The 15,607-nt window shown below is 32.5% G+C and overlaps 1 protein-coding gene across 1 annotated transcript; it reads left to right on the top strand.

Annotated features, from left to right (window-relative positions):
* The first annotated feature begins 1,373 nt into the window (after positions 1 to 1,373).
* Hrb27C (Heterogeneous nuclear ribonucleoprotein at 27C) lies at positions 1,374 to 14,988 on the top strand. Its single transcript, XM_014357935.2, has 6 exons — positions 1,374 to 1,608; positions 1,837 to 2,044; positions 2,312 to 2,498; positions 3,312 to 3,394; positions 3,952 to 4,336; positions 6,941 to 14,988. The coding sequence occupies exons 1-6, from the start codon at positions 1,571 to 1,573 to the stop codon at positions 7,165 to 7,167; spliced, it is 1,128 nt and encodes a 375-aa protein (XP_014213421.2). The 5' UTR covers positions 1,374 to 1,570; the 3' UTR covers positions 7,168 to 14,988.
* Positions 14,989 to 15,607: the final 619 nt, after the last annotated feature.

The following is a 15,607-nucleotide window of genomic DNA, read 5'->3' as shown; positions in this document are numbered from 1 at the left end:
AGGGTAAAAAAAAAAAGGTTTTCTTTATAGGGCTGACTATAAGATTCTGTCTGACGATAAAATGTATGTAACTTATACGTATTTATACGTAGATTTCGAATTTCGTTGAGGTTACATAACAGTACAATTATTAAAGTATAACTCGAGAGAATTCGATCGTCGGTAACTATAACCGATCGTTCGGCGTTCGGTTCGGTTGAGTTTCGCGCATTTATAGATTTAGGTACATTACACGTAGTAGGGGTAAATGACCCAATTACTTACCAAACACTGAAATTTTTGATTGTACTAAATTTCTCATTTCTCAATGTTTTTCGATGTAAATTGAACCAGTTTTACTTAATCTTTATCCGCAGCATCTTGTGCGATTAAAACGACAAACATTTTTCTGTTAAGTAACTTTTTTTTTTTTAAATAATCGTTTTAGTGCTGATATCACTTGCTGGTATTACTGCGCACGGTTATAAAATTAGCACCAGTCGCTGCGCCCCTATATAATTACTCCGGGTATCTCCCATAAATCCCATAATGTTTTCATGCTGAAGCCCTAGACCCAATTGCTGCGCACCAATCACTACGCACGACTACAAAGTTTTGTAGGTTAGATTCGTTTAGAGTCACTCAGTTAAACAATTATAAATGTCATGATGTAAAGTATGATTCTGGATTGAACGTTATTAATTTTCGTACGTGTTATAATATCCAAGCACCTAAATTTTTCAGTCTGTTTTTCTTATTTTCAGTTACCGTCGAGTGCGCAGTAATTGGGTCATTTACCCCTATGTATAATAGCAGTTAGTAACTGCCAGTGGCAGTTGCCAGTTACCCTCAGTTACGAGCGACAGGCCAATAGACGGCAGCAGCAGTCGAATGAGTCCGGCGTCGCGGCGTCCGGCGCATTTTTTCAATTTTTTGTTTGCGGCCCCTTTTCATATTTTCATTACCTTTCTCTCTCTCACTATCCGTTTATCTCTTTCCTGCACACACGATCCTGAGGGGTAAATCTAATGTAAGGAGCCGAGACTGTCGAGAGACGAAAGCGTGCCGACATGTGCGATATTGTGCCGCGAGGAATATGGCCGAGCGGAAAACGGAAGTGACGTCAAAGCCCATACGATGCGCGCGCAAACTCATCGCATCAACCGAGTATTGTTTTATCCTTGTCTCTGAAAGAAGCCAAAAGACGTTTCTGATAGGCTGTGCCACCGCCTGTGCCTTGCATCACACACACACACACACACACTAGCAAAATCAGTTTTTTCTCTCTCCCCCCCCTTGCAAGAAAGAGATAAAAGAGCCACATTGGCCTCTCTCATCTCCATATCACCCCATATATACGTTCATTGCTGAAACAGCGTGTGGTGTGTGTAAAAGGTCTAGCAACACTAGCGCCACCGTCGCCGCTGCCGTTCCTTTATGTTATATACATATACCTAAGAAGCATCTCGGTGTGTGTGTGTGTGTGTAACGCCGAGTCCAGCAGCTCCCGGAGCCTCGACTAGCCGCTTTAGACTGCCATATTTCCGAGCCCCGGCACCCTCAGTTTCCCCTGTTCTGTTCTGGTAGTAGCATGAGAGTAAAGACCGAGATGGATGACGATGAAAAGGGGTAAGTTATTTTAATTATATCCCGTTGGCTCGCCTTTCGTACGGACGAATGAATGGAGTCTGCTTTGGTGCTCCCTCGCTCGTCCGTTTGGCCAAGAAAACATGTCGTCGCCGCTGCTGCCGCGTGGCCATGCAACCCCGACTCCAAATTCGTGCCTACTTATTGACTCTACTCTTTTTTTTTCTCCTGCTCACTTTCTTTCTCATTGTCTCGCACGCACGTTATCAGAAAACTCTTCGTTGGGGGTCTGTCATGGGAAACCACCCAGGAGAATCTACAACGATTCTTCAGCCGCTACGGCGAGGTCATCGACTGCGTCGTCATGAAGAACAGCGAGTCCGGTCGAAGTCGCGGCTTTGGCTTTGTCACCTTCAGCGACCCCAACAACGTCAACCTCGTACTCCAGAACGGGCCACACCAGCTCGACGGACGCACGGTACTTCATTATGCCCATTATTTGCTCTCTGCATTTCAACTACTTATTAAGTATATCGTTATCATCATCATCTGCAGTATCTACCCAGCCGGTTCATCGCATCTCCATTCCTTGCACGTATGTCTTTCCCTCCCCTTTTCCTCTCCGCACACTCGATTACCCCCCTCTCGCGCGCGCGCGCGCGCGATCTCTCTCCGTTTATATATATAGCATTTTCGGGCCAACGTACGAAGCTCATTGGCGCTTGCCGCTTTCTCGTGTTCGCAGATCGACCCGAAGCCATGCAATCCTCGCACGCTCCAGAAGCCCAAGCGAAGTGGCAGCTTCCCCAAGGTCTTCCTCGGCGGATTGCCCAGCAATGTTACCGAGACCGACTTGAGAACCTTTTTCCAGCGCTTCGGCAAGGTCATGGAAGTTGTCATCATGTATGACCAGGAGAAAAAAAAATCGCGAGGTGAGCTTTACTTGTACAAACTCATCATCTCCTTTTTTTCTTTCCAAAGAACCTTTTTTCCTTCGTTCCTTTTAGTTATTATATCACTTAGACTCTCTAAAAGCTGTGTGCCTGGAGATGAAGAATTTCTTTGAGGCATAGCCAGTGAGGGACAGTAAGAGCGCACTTGGTGTCATTTTGAAAAGTCATTTTTATCGTTATGTATCTATCTTGAGCCCATAGTTTTTAAATAACCTAGGGTTTGTAGTTTTACTTAGCTTCAAAAACTTTCTTCCTCCAATATTTCACAGTTTGGATCGAGTCAACAAACTTGTTTTTACGTACTTACTAACACACGTTAATTTCATATTAGCATTCAAAAACTAATTGACTTTCAGACTATGTTTTCACGCTGCGTTGCGTTGATATTTAATTTTTTCTGCCCAATAATAATTGAACAAGTTCGTTGATACATTATGGTCATCCAGTTCATATTTTTAAATCTTCCAAATTAACGTGTTTAAGCACTTTTTTATGTTTTAAGCATAGCTTAAGTTGTTAGTTCAATAGTTAATTAACAAAATATATGTACATCAAACTGTGAAAAATGTATTAATCGAAAAAAAATTTGGCTATCATAGATATAAGTATTATCACGTGATAACAATGATGTATACATTAAGAAGTTGAAACATTAATTTTACTGTACGAACTTTTCGATGGCGCTGGTGTCTCTTATAATGAAAGGAAATGTATATATTTGCTCTAAAATTTTGAAAATTTTCGACCCTACTTTTTTTTTTTTATAAACAATGTATCGCATTTGGATGGCAGGCTTTGGCTTTCTCAGCTTTGAGGATGAAGATGCAGTGGACCGATGTGTTACAGAGCACTTTGTCAACTTAAATGGAAAACAGGTATAACTCATATGCACGAAATGAATTTATATACTACTTATTTAACACTATCCCATGAATCTTCAAAAATATGTCTTTTGATCAATATGTATGAGAAAAATCTACAGCTATACATAATTACATGCGTAAATGATGTTTATTACTAGAGTAGAAAACTTTATCGTTATTTATTACGTTATGGATTTGTTATAAATTAATTATCGTAAGTTACTTTGTTAAGTAGTCCTACGTAAATATTATTCTAGTCTATAAGCACCCTTTACATACTGAGTGTTGTATACTTACATAAACGCAATGTGTACACGTGTTTGTTTTAAATTTGGTTACATAAAAAAGTTAATGTATATTTTATACTTTCTTTAATATAATCTTAGAATTAATGTTAATTCGTATTAAAATTACCGTATTATTAATTTATTTTCTGTAACTGTGAAGAAGGTGATATAGCGACAAGTTTATAATGATCGTCTTTTTTAAGGAACCACGCATATTGCTCAATTGAACTGACAAAACTGTTTTTCCCCCTCCCTAATTTATGTATAATAATTTGTTTGCAGGTTGAAATTAAGCGTGCTGAGCCACGAGATTCCTCCAGCAAGATGAATGATTCTCATCAAGGACAATGGGGTCCGCCACAACAAGGACCACCAATGGGAATGGCAGGAAACATGGGACCAATGGGTGGACCCAATGGTCAAATGGGTGGACAAATGATGGCAGGCCCAATGGGGCCACACGGTAACATAATGCAGCAGTATCAAGGTTGGGGAACCAATCCACAAACTGGTGGATATGCAGGATACAGTGCTCAGTACAACACTCCAGGCTGGGGTGCACCTGCTGGACCACCACAGCAACAGCAAATCCCACCTCCGCCACCTCATCAGTGGGGCAGCAGTTACAATGTGCAACCTCCTGCGAGTCAAGCATATGGAAGCTATGGTTAGTATGGCAACATATTTTTAAGAAAATGATTTTTCATTTTATACATACATATATAAATTTTTTTTTTTAACTCTGATATTTTCAAATATTATGTTGGCATTGCAGTTATAATTCAAAAAATTTAAATTTAACTGAAATGCGTTCATTTCGATATGAACAATGTCTCACTTTATGCAAATTTGAATATGATAGAGTATATAAAATAATTCAGTAAAAATTTATTACATGGTTTTTAATTTTTCACTTGGTACGTGTTAGGCTAGTAGCAAATAAGGTTGTCAATCACTCACCAAACCAGTAATCTTCAATTGGTTTCTAGTATATCAACTAATGATAAAAAATTAATCTTATTTGATTTCTTTTTCTTTCCCTTCTTTTATGTCTTTATTTGTCTCTTTCCTTTTTTTCTCACTTTTCCATCTTTTTCTTACTCTCACTTTCTCTCTCTCTCTCTTAATTATGGAAACTAAATTTTTTTCAAGTTAATTAAAAATGGCCGAATCTTTATCCTATCCTCCTCCCTTCCACTTGGTCACCCAGATTTTTAATTTTTATGTGGAGAAAAAAAATTAATAATACAATTCTAATAACACGAAAGATAGAAATTAAATGGCGAAATAAGTTTGGGAAACAGATTGTTTAAGGCAATAATGGCCAAGTATGCTCGCTGTAATTTTTTCCCCAAAAGCAAATCAGATGATAAAGAGCCAACCAAGACAAAAACGTTTTGTAAGATTCGTTCAAATCGACACTAAAAGGAAAAACAATAGATCCTAGCAAAGCAAGCTTGGCTGTTAGATATCAAAAGGGAGGAAATGATCATTTTCTAAATTTCGGTTGGTGAATTGTGGTGATATGGTTAATGATCGCAGGTGGGCCAGCGGCCGCTTCTGGGGGCTACGGGCCCACGGCGGGTACTGGTGGGGCTGCGGGCGGAGGACCAGGAGCATCCTGGAATTCGTGGAACATGCCACAAAATGGCCCTCCACCCGGGCACTCCAGTCAACCTCCACCCCAGCCCCCTCAGCCCAACTCCTCGCAGCCAAACTCCAACTCGAACCCCTCTGGTCCACCGGGTGAGTCTTCTAGCTCAGTCAACACACATTTCAAGTGCCTAATCTTAAGACCACACTTAATCCCTTGTCCCCTTTTTCCACCCTAACTTTTTCTCATTCTTTCTCTCTTATTCTCTGTCTCAGCTTTTCAAAGCCTGAGCATTTCTGTATTCTGATTGTTGTACATGTCTTTTCTGTCTGTGTTTGTTTCATGAAATTTGTTGTATTGCATTTTTACGATATTCATTATTTCATTCATTAGTGGACCAGCTTTTTCATCTTGTTAATTAATACTTCCTCCTCCTCCCCCCCCCCGTCATTAAAATAACTCTTGAAAGATTTTAATAAATCTCCGGTGTGTTACTTATGTTGCTCCTTGTTTATTTTCTATTTTTTCTTGAGCAGTCGATCTTATTTTGTACAGTAAAATTTATTGCCATGTTTTTACTTATTCTTTTTATGTAACATTGGCGGAAAGTGGAATTTTCTGGCCGAGGAGAGGTAAAAAAAACTTAATTCTTTTTACAATAGAGAATAGATAATTTTTTATACTTGATGTTTTTGTCGGGTAAAGTTTTTCACGTAAGAAATTTTTTACTTCTCTCCCCAAACGCTTAAAGCATTTCTATGCAAAAATCGGCGGAAAGTAACCACTTTCTGTGTTGCGTGGACATGAAATTTAACTCTTCATCTGCATTGACATATTAATTACCTCAATACACTATGTATGCATAGAAAACTTGTTGAGATCACAGAGGATTACATGTATATCGTCCTGCATTATTTTGGATTGATCGCATACCTATACAATGTAGTGTAGAGCAATGGATTTTAGCCAAGCGTATGTTACAGTTTATGTTTTTAATGTTCACCATTTAAAATTTCTTAGACATGTGTTACCAATAGGACTACTTACGTGTAAATACATATTTGTTTACTTAAACGCATGATACAAAATTTATGTTTATGTGATAATGATATTATTAATCAAACAAAACTTAAATAAAATGAAAATTTCTTACAAAACAAATAGCACCTATATTTCATGATTGTAGTGAGGTTATGGTGTCACCTTCTGATCCTCACCCAAGTCCACGTTAACTTTTATTGTAGACACACTCTATTTAATATGTTAACAGTGAACAACCTAAATTATTTTGCATTTTTGCTAATTATTACTTCAGAAATGTAAAAAGTAGATTTCAGCTTGACTAATATTTTATTTGTTAGAAGAGTCAGTTGTTCACTGCGTAATACCGCAACATAATTTTATTTTTACAAGTTCAAAAAAAAATGTTTTTTTTATTATTGATGTGTGTCTGAACTTTAAACTTTTACTCAATGAAATGTCATTGAAGCTTGATTATAATTTTTTTATTATAAATACAGTAGTTTTTTTTAAAGAACTTGACACCAATAGAGAGAAGAAAGATAATTGAAAAATATTCATATAAAAATCACAATTAAAAGAGAGGAAAAAATCGTAAGAAAGAGAAAGTAATCAAACTACAAAAAATAATTTTTTATTTGGTAAATAATGTTGCAGGTGACATGTACTCGCGTCAGACAACAGGCTCAGGAGCTCCTGGTTCAAGTGGTAGCTCAACTAAGACACCCGATTATGCTGGTTACACCGGCTACAGCAATTACGCAGATACATCATATCCACAGCGTTCTTATCAAGGTGGAGAAAGCAGCCAAGGTGGGTATGCTGCCAGCGCACCTAAACCGGGCCCACAAGGCTTTGATTTCAAAGAGTGGCCCGCCTCATGACCGTTTTAATTTCAACAAAAAATTCCCGTCTTCACGGACGTAACAAGCGCCTAAGGCTTAATTGCCTTGCTCTCGTGGGTTGTCCATTTACTTTTCAACTCTCGGACCTGATTCTACCGGCCGGCTACTACTCATCACTCTACGCTATCCCAGCAATGATCAACGTCTCGCTCAATAATTACACACTTTTTTAGTAACATCACTATACTGTCACTATTGTTTTTTTTTGCATCACGACCCAACAATGATAACACGCAGTACAATCAGTTTTATCATTAATTATTACTTACAGTGTTTTTTAACATTTTTTTTTATCTTCGCTAATTTACACAAGTATACAAACTATAAACACAATATACGTATTTACATACACATACTAAGTGCTCGCGTGAAACTCAATTCTAACTATAATCCAGTCCTTTATCCTAGCAAGCTTTTACCTTGATTACTATTACGTAACATAATTGTTAAAAAAAATAATAATAATAATAAATAACTAAAACAAGAGTCACGTGTCAAAGAAAGTATCATAAGTAGAATTAATTACTTAATTATAATTATAATAATAACAACAATGTGATTTTTAGACTAAGGTGACATTAAAAGGGTCAATTGTGAATATAAAAAGCTGTGTAAGGTGTTAGTTTATAGCAACAGTAATCAATGCAAAAGTCTGCTAGGATTTTTAAAATATCTCTAAATTTATTCGGTAATAAAACGTACAACGGAAATCCATTCTTGAGTGATCCTTTTTGAGAAAATTGTAGTATTTAAATTAAAAATTTTTTTTTGTCAATATCATTTCACGCCAATTATTTGCCCCTAGAAAAAAAAAACCGAGACAGCGTGGATTTTAAACTGTTATCAACTGCTCTCAAGAATGGTCGATAACTTATTTCATAGATACTAAATATATAAAGTTAGTATAAAGAGAACTCAATTTTAAAAAAAAGTAAAGTAGAATAATCACGACGACGAGATCAAAGCGACAATAGGCTACCCATGGTGCAAGCATAAGTCCTTCGGCGCTGGGACACCGAGGGCAAAAATTAATCATGCTTATATATTCATATATATATTTATAATTATATACATATATATGTGTCTATATCAATTATATTTTCTGCGACCTTTCATTTAGACTAAATTTTTTTTCTCCTTTAACAAAAATTTCGAAAAAAAAAAGAGTATCGATAAACAATCTCCAACAGAGGCGGAGGAGCACATACACTAAGAAATTGACGATGAAGGCGATTATCGCTGTGGCCATCCTGTTAACTTGAAAGATACACGAGCGCTTGATTTTACTTACTTTATTTTTTAATCTCCAATATTTAAATTAAAAAATTTGCAAAACCCACGCTTTGTTTATGTACATTTATTCATCGCTTGTCTAATATTCATACACAGTTGATAAGTTTGCATTGAATAATCTACATCTCAATGGAACTGTGCACTATCAAAAGTATATTCTTGAATTACGCTATACAATTATTGATCATTATTGTCGACTTACGAATTGAAATTATTTACTCTGATAAATGTTATAATTATAAAATTTGGCGCTCTTATATCTTTACAGCGGTGTACGTTACAATAGAAATGAATTACAAAGTTAATGTTTAAAAATTACTTTTGAAATGAAAATAAGTGAAAGTGCTTGGAATAATGCCTGAGTGTGAGAATGAGCGTGTGCGCGTTTAGTTGACACAAATGATGGAATGCACGGCCAGGATGAATGGAAAAAAATGATTAACTGAAGACAGTCAGAGGGTCAACAGAGTAATTATTGGCGACAGGTTCGCAATATCGAGACGACCAACACTTTACAATCAATATGATCTACTGTTATTCATAGTGGTCAATAACTAATAATGAAACTATGCAAAATAAAACGACGAATTATTAATGCGATTTTAAAAGTCAATATAATCATAAGCGGTTTCAAACGAATAATTTAACTATTTGACGGAAGTATGACACATGTAGAACTTATTTGGACGTGTGCTTATAAATTATCTATCAATGATGGTATTTTTGTGGTTTTTAATCTGCTCTTTAGTTTTATCATAATTTTACGTCTGTGCTGTGGAATTATTGAAATTTATACAATTGTTTGTTAAGATTTTAATTTTTATTAATAGTTGTTGCAATTATAATTACTTTTTTTAATGATTCTTGAGATTTTTTTACAATTTAGTATTTGCTACTATTTTCACGATTTATTAGTACTACCACGATAATTATAACTGCTGTTGTTGTTATTTCGAGAATATTTTAACTCTACATTATTCTTATAAAATTAATGTTATTTTATCAGCACTCAATTAAAACAAGGATGTGCAGTTTTGTAAATTTTTAATTTTTAATGCTAATTGTAAATTGAATACGTTTTTAATTATTTAATGGAGCTTAAGAACTGATTTTTACATAAGTACATTTCATCTCAGTTTTAATAAAAATTAATTTTTAAGCATACCTATGTAAGAAAGAAGCAGTCATACATCATTTTAAAAACCAAATACCACTTTATTATGGCCATTGTTATTGTCTTGATTTTAGTAGGAATAAATATATCAATAGCTTTGCCACGGCTATTATTTTCTAATTATAATTAAAACTATCCATGTAAATTACGACCACTGTACAAACTATTTGACTACTTATTATTTGTGCCTTAATTATCACGTATGTATAGATTTCGTTTACGAATTACTTATTAATATACCTTTAATTCATTCACTCGAAAGATTCTCATCTTTTCATGTGCATGTAATTATTTATTGATATGTATATGAAAATATATATATATATATTTTTGCAAACTTTTTTTTTTGATATTTCATAGTAATGTAGAAGTAAAAATTCTGGCGCAATTATTGATAAGTAATATACAAAGTGAAAATAAAAAAATCAAACCATTTAAGTAAATTAAGTTAAGATTGCCTTAGCTTTGTTGTAAGGACACTAAGTAGTAAGAAAGAATAACTTTATATACATATATTTATATAATAGCAGAAGATATGCAGCTTAAGGGAATGATAAATATTGTGAAACGAACTGTGTAAATTTTTGTTAAATTTTAATGTCCTCGTTGACTCGAGTCTTTAATACATTTTGAAAGCCAAAGGCAAAAGTCTCTAAGAAAAATGGCACAAATAATAAGGACAGTGGAATAAAAATAAATGACGTATAATAAGATCATACAATTAACGAATGATTATATATGATAATAGTAGTAATAATAATTGACGACATAATACGGATAAAAGCGATTTTTATTAATAATGAACAGATGATTATATTTATATTAAAAAAAAAAAAGTATAATTAGTATTTTTCAAAAGTAAAGCCAACTAGTTATGACGTATGATAATACAGATGTAAAAAATAAAAACATAGCTTTTAGGTAATGTGTTGAATTTTTGGATGATTAAATTGTAAGAAAAAATTAAAGATCGCTTATTAACTACTATGTGGCTGCATTCGCTTCGGCATACTCCCAGGGTTGTTGACTACTTTTCTAATCGGCTTTCATCGGTCGGAGTCGTTGGTATCTTTTTTTATATACATCACACTTGTCGACGGCACATATGTCGTTCGTAAACTTTCACACAAATGCCAGTGAGCTAACGCTGGTAATTTTTAATTAATAAAAAATTGATACACTTTACAAACTACATTATATGTACTACAGTTCATGAAAAATCAAATAAAAACAATTGAAATCTTTGACTGAACCTCTTAGATGAGGAGAGTTTAATTTAAAAGCTTCTATTACATTTAATATACCTATGTACTATACATAATTACCTAGCATGACTGTGTGACATAGCGTGGAATAAAAATTTAGATTTTGAGAATCAAATTAAATAAATAAAGTGTATGCCTTCTTTGTTAAGAATTAATCGTTGAACTTTTTAGTACACATGAGACATTTTCTAATTCATAGTGGGAATCAATAATCTATCAATATTAATAATTCGAGTAAAATGCAAAGTTTTAAAGTGGGTAAGAAGTAAGTTTAGGATTAAATGAATTAAGTAACTAGGTGAAAAAGAGAGAGAACAGTAACATAAGAGTTAAAGATTACTTTACTTAAAACAATTCCTATTATTTATTATCTATTCTAAAAATGTACATCAAAGAGAGTTTAATTACGATAATGATGGAATCAAGGAGTAAATAGTCGATCGATCGGAAGGGTATAACATAAGTTTGTGAACACTCGACTATACCGTACGTACTCAAAGTTGCGCGAATAATATCTATAAAGAAAAGAAAAAAAAACAAATATAATAAAATATGGCCAAGGAAAAATGAATGTATGAGAATGAGAGTAGTGAGGAGTGTGGTGTACTAGTAATTTGTCGAATGAATGTTGTGTCTGAGCATTCTGTGCGCGTGATGTAAGAAAAGCAAACAAGACAAGTGAACCAGTGCTTTAAAGGAACGTGATTAATACGAGATGATGATTACGGTGATGACGATAGAGATAGGAAAATTTTTTAAAGAACAATTATAATGTAATGTCAAGTTTTATAGAATTATAAATAATATTCAATCGGGATTCCGCCACAAATGGCCCGTTTAACAAAGACTGGTTTTAGCCTCTAATTAAAGATACGATTACTGAATTTTACCTGTACGCGTACGTCTTTTTAGATATTGTCAAATCAACTTCTTTACTTTCTTACTTTTAACACTCGTACCTTGAAGATAATGAACTTTTACTTTTAATGATTAACGGTTAAATAAGTAATAAATGTTAACGAGATCGTAATTATAAATGATTAATTAAAGAAACATAAACAGTAACTAATACATTAGATTGTACTTTCACTTTTAATGTTATTAATGTATTAATGGAATAACGATGAATTTTACTGAAAACCGCTCGTTGGCTCGTTCGTAATTTTTTGTGTTCGTAATTTTTTTAAATGGTAAGAAGTGCGCGCGATAAATACATTATATATGCCCTCGTTCGCGATTTGTACAAACTATTGAAACGCACGATCAAGATGTGACTAATTTATCTTAAGGGTTATTATTCATAACGAAATTTAAAAAAAGTAAGAGACCATTAAGTATAGAAGAAAAAACAAACGTGCCGCATTCTTCTCAAAGACGCACTTTTGAAGGAATAAACGTATATAATACACACGTATATGTATACATATTCGTTTATAGGTATTTATGTATAGACGTATATATGTTGCAACAAAGTTTTCAACACGATGGCAAAAATATAATATTTACATGTAGACGTTTGTTAATAATGTGTACAAAATGTCTAGAGAGAAGATCTTCATTCGTCATTTCTTACGCTCTCACCGACTCTTTTGGAAGATTTTTTGCACTACAAGTCAAGGTTGCAGAATATTTTGCACTTAACTTAACAAACTAACAAAATATATATATATATATATATGTATGTATATGTGTATATCTATATATCATATGACTCGATCGAATTTTCCACTACGTGTTAACCCTTCGATTTATTACAATGATAACTTCACTTTTTTTTTTATAATGCACTTAACCATTTTTTATGATTACTACTACGGTTATTTTTTCATACGAATATTTCTCTGTTTCGTCGTATAATTTAGCATACTTTCAAAGCAACATTTTATACCTCTGTAGTTAAAAAATAATTTTTAATATACTGCGCTTCAAACATTTTATCACGTTCACATCATGACTGATTAAATTCATACTATCACTAATCGGCGCAAAAAAAATTAAAACCTTAATATTTACACAGATACGTCTAATTACTCGATTTCTTATTCCAGTTAATCTCTCGTCTTTACTCGATTTTTTTTTTTTCTTAGTTCACTGCCACTCTTACCCTTGCTTTTATTAACATTAATATTTTCGTTATCATTACTATTATTATTATTATTATTATTATTATTATTACTATTATTGTTACTTATACTTACGTTGGTCCAAATAGTCCATATAAAATTTTTTTTGTTGAACTAAAGATCAAGGTGGTTATATCACAAAAATCTTGCTTTATTGAGGATTAAAAAAATTAAAAAAAAAAAAAAACAACGAACAAATTGTATTTTAAGTAATGTTTTTTTAAAACGGTAAAATCAATTCTAATATCGTTTCTGTAGCATACCTACCACACTTAATGAAAAATATACTTGTAAAAAAAAATTCATTCAAAAGATAATTTGTCTATGACCACCCTGCCTTACATCTATCTAAATGACAGTGAATATATACGTAAACGACTAACTTTTAAAACAAATTTTAACCATATATTATTTTTTATAATTGTTTTTTTTTTTCATTTTTAATCTCTAATCTTCGTATTACTTATCACTATAGCATAAGTTGTCAGTACACATAAAAATGTTTTGAGAAACCTGTTGTTACTTTACCGAAAACATAAAAAAATTATTCTTATGTATACTTCAACCTGGCTACATTTATTATAATATATTTAGAATTTTTTTTAGGATTATAATGGGAGAGTATATTTTTAAAGGGATACAGTTTTTTTTCCCTACATAAGATTATTCAAAACAAAAAATTTGAGCTATTTTTTTATACTTTCTACTATTTTCATGTTATTGCCTTGTTTTGTTGATCTTTATTATTAATTTACGGTATTGATCGTATATCAAGTAATAGTAGTGGCAGGAGCTCAAGTAAATTATCTAAGATCGGTAATATATGAACTAAAATATACGAAACAGACAGATTGTTTGAAACAATATACTATATTATCTGACTGCTGATACATGTGTAATGTAAAATTTAAGGTGTAAAAAATTAATGACAGTTAAGCCAATAACGACGTGTTACAAAAAAACTGAAAAATCGAGTAGGTAAAACTGAGATACTTTAACAAAATAGATATTAAACCAGGTCGCATCTATAATTAAATAATCGTATCCCTGACAAAGTTCAAAGTACCTACTGTACCTTAAAAACTTTAAGCGCTTATTATTATTATGTAGTAATTACAGAGGAAAAAATCATTTTTTCTATTTATTGAGTCTTTCAAATTTTCTATATTTTGTATTAGTATCCTCGTCCTTAGCCTTATCTACGCGCGTCGTTGTTCCCTCACGTCATTTTTAAGATTGAAAAAAACGAAATAATAAAAATACTTTATATCACCGAAATTACAATGAAAATATTGATGATAGTGATGATAATAATAATAATGATGATAGTGGTAATGAGAATTGTTATGATTACAATAATAGTAAAACTAAAAGTGATTTTAATAAACAATCGTATAAGCCTGAGCTACTTGGAATTTGCGTACTTTCGTTTAATTAAGCTAAAAATAAAGAGACTAAGTAAAGGTGCAGTAATCTATAAGTTTGTAAAACAATGTATTTCTAAGCATTACGATTAATTTTAATGTAAGGAGTATAGTTACGATCAAAATGAGAACAATTTGTCTAATCAATCAATTTACAATAATTATGAAACTATTTTTGTTTTAGTGTTTATTAAATTAAATCGAAAAAAAAATAATCATGAAATATTTTCACCTAAGAAAAATACGTAATGGCACGGATACATAGGTACCTATAAGAACAAACAACATTTCAAGCTTACATCTCGTAAAATTAATATTTACAAGAACTCACCTTTCTATTTCGGTTTCAAGTACTAAGAATAAACTTGATAATTATGTATAGAGATGAGAGATTATTAAACGAAAGATACTTGTTTCTCGGCGCTGTATATTACTCAACAACATTTCTTAAATCTTTTTAATAACTGAGCATTTGGCATAAAAGACGTAGTTTTAATGAACAAAAAAAATGGGTCTGACCGAAGACTCGATTGCAGTCTTGTGATATATTTAACGGAATTCTTTGCCTGACAAAACGATTAAATGATTGATCGATACTTAATACAATTAACGAAGCTGATATCATACTGATAATAATAATAATAATGATGATGATAATGACGTTATTATTATTATTACAACTACTCTAAGAATAATAACAATAATGTTAATTATAACATATTATACTACCTACTATTAACTGTACGTTATATCTCTACAACAACTATTATATGGATAGCTGTATACTAATTATAAGTTGGCATGATAAGTGATGACTATTATTATTATTATCATAGTGATGATTATACAATACAATTAAATTTAGAAATGAAAATGATTTACTCGTAAAAATATACATATATAAATATACACATTCTGTGGTATAGATGATGAACATGAGGATTATAATTAAATGGAAAAAAATATTAAAATTTTTTAAGAAGTCTTTATTACATCCTTGTCATTACTATCCTCACTTATGATCCTAAAAGTTTTTTGAATTGTTTAAGAACCATCTATAATAGTAATATGTGTAATATTATTAAAGTATTTTTTTAAGTTAGTTTAATTTATTGGTATAAAGATCATTTGATGTTTTCA

This window comes from Copidosoma floridanum, unplaced genomic scaffold (assembly GCF_036245765.1).
Source record: "Copidosoma floridanum isolate Cflo_tuat_1 unplaced genomic scaffold, Cflo_Japanese_pri ptg000021l, whole genome shotgun sequence".
Classification (NCBI taxonomy): Eukaryota; Metazoa; Arthropoda; class Insecta; order Hymenoptera; family Encyrtidae; genus Copidosoma; species Copidosoma floridanum.
The sequence above is the reverse complement of the archived record's forward strand: the minus strand, read 5'-3'. Positions and strand labels throughout refer to the sequence as shown.

What these genes read in the sequence shown, in the direction of transcription:
- Hrb27C (XM_014357935.2), top strand. Translation starts at nt 1,571, where the DNA reads ATGAGAGTAAAGACCGAGATGGATGACGATGAAAAGGG. An exon ending in GGAGAAAAAAAAATCGCGAG is followed by an intron (nt 2,499 to 3,311) that starts GTGAGCTTTACT and finishes TTTGGATGGCAG; the next exon opens with GCTTTGGCTTTCTCAGCTTT. An exon ending in TCAAGCATATGGAAGCTATG is followed by an intron (nt 4,337 to 6,940) that starts GTTAGTATGGCA and finishes ATAATGTTGCAG; the next exon opens with GTGACATGTACTCGCGTCAG.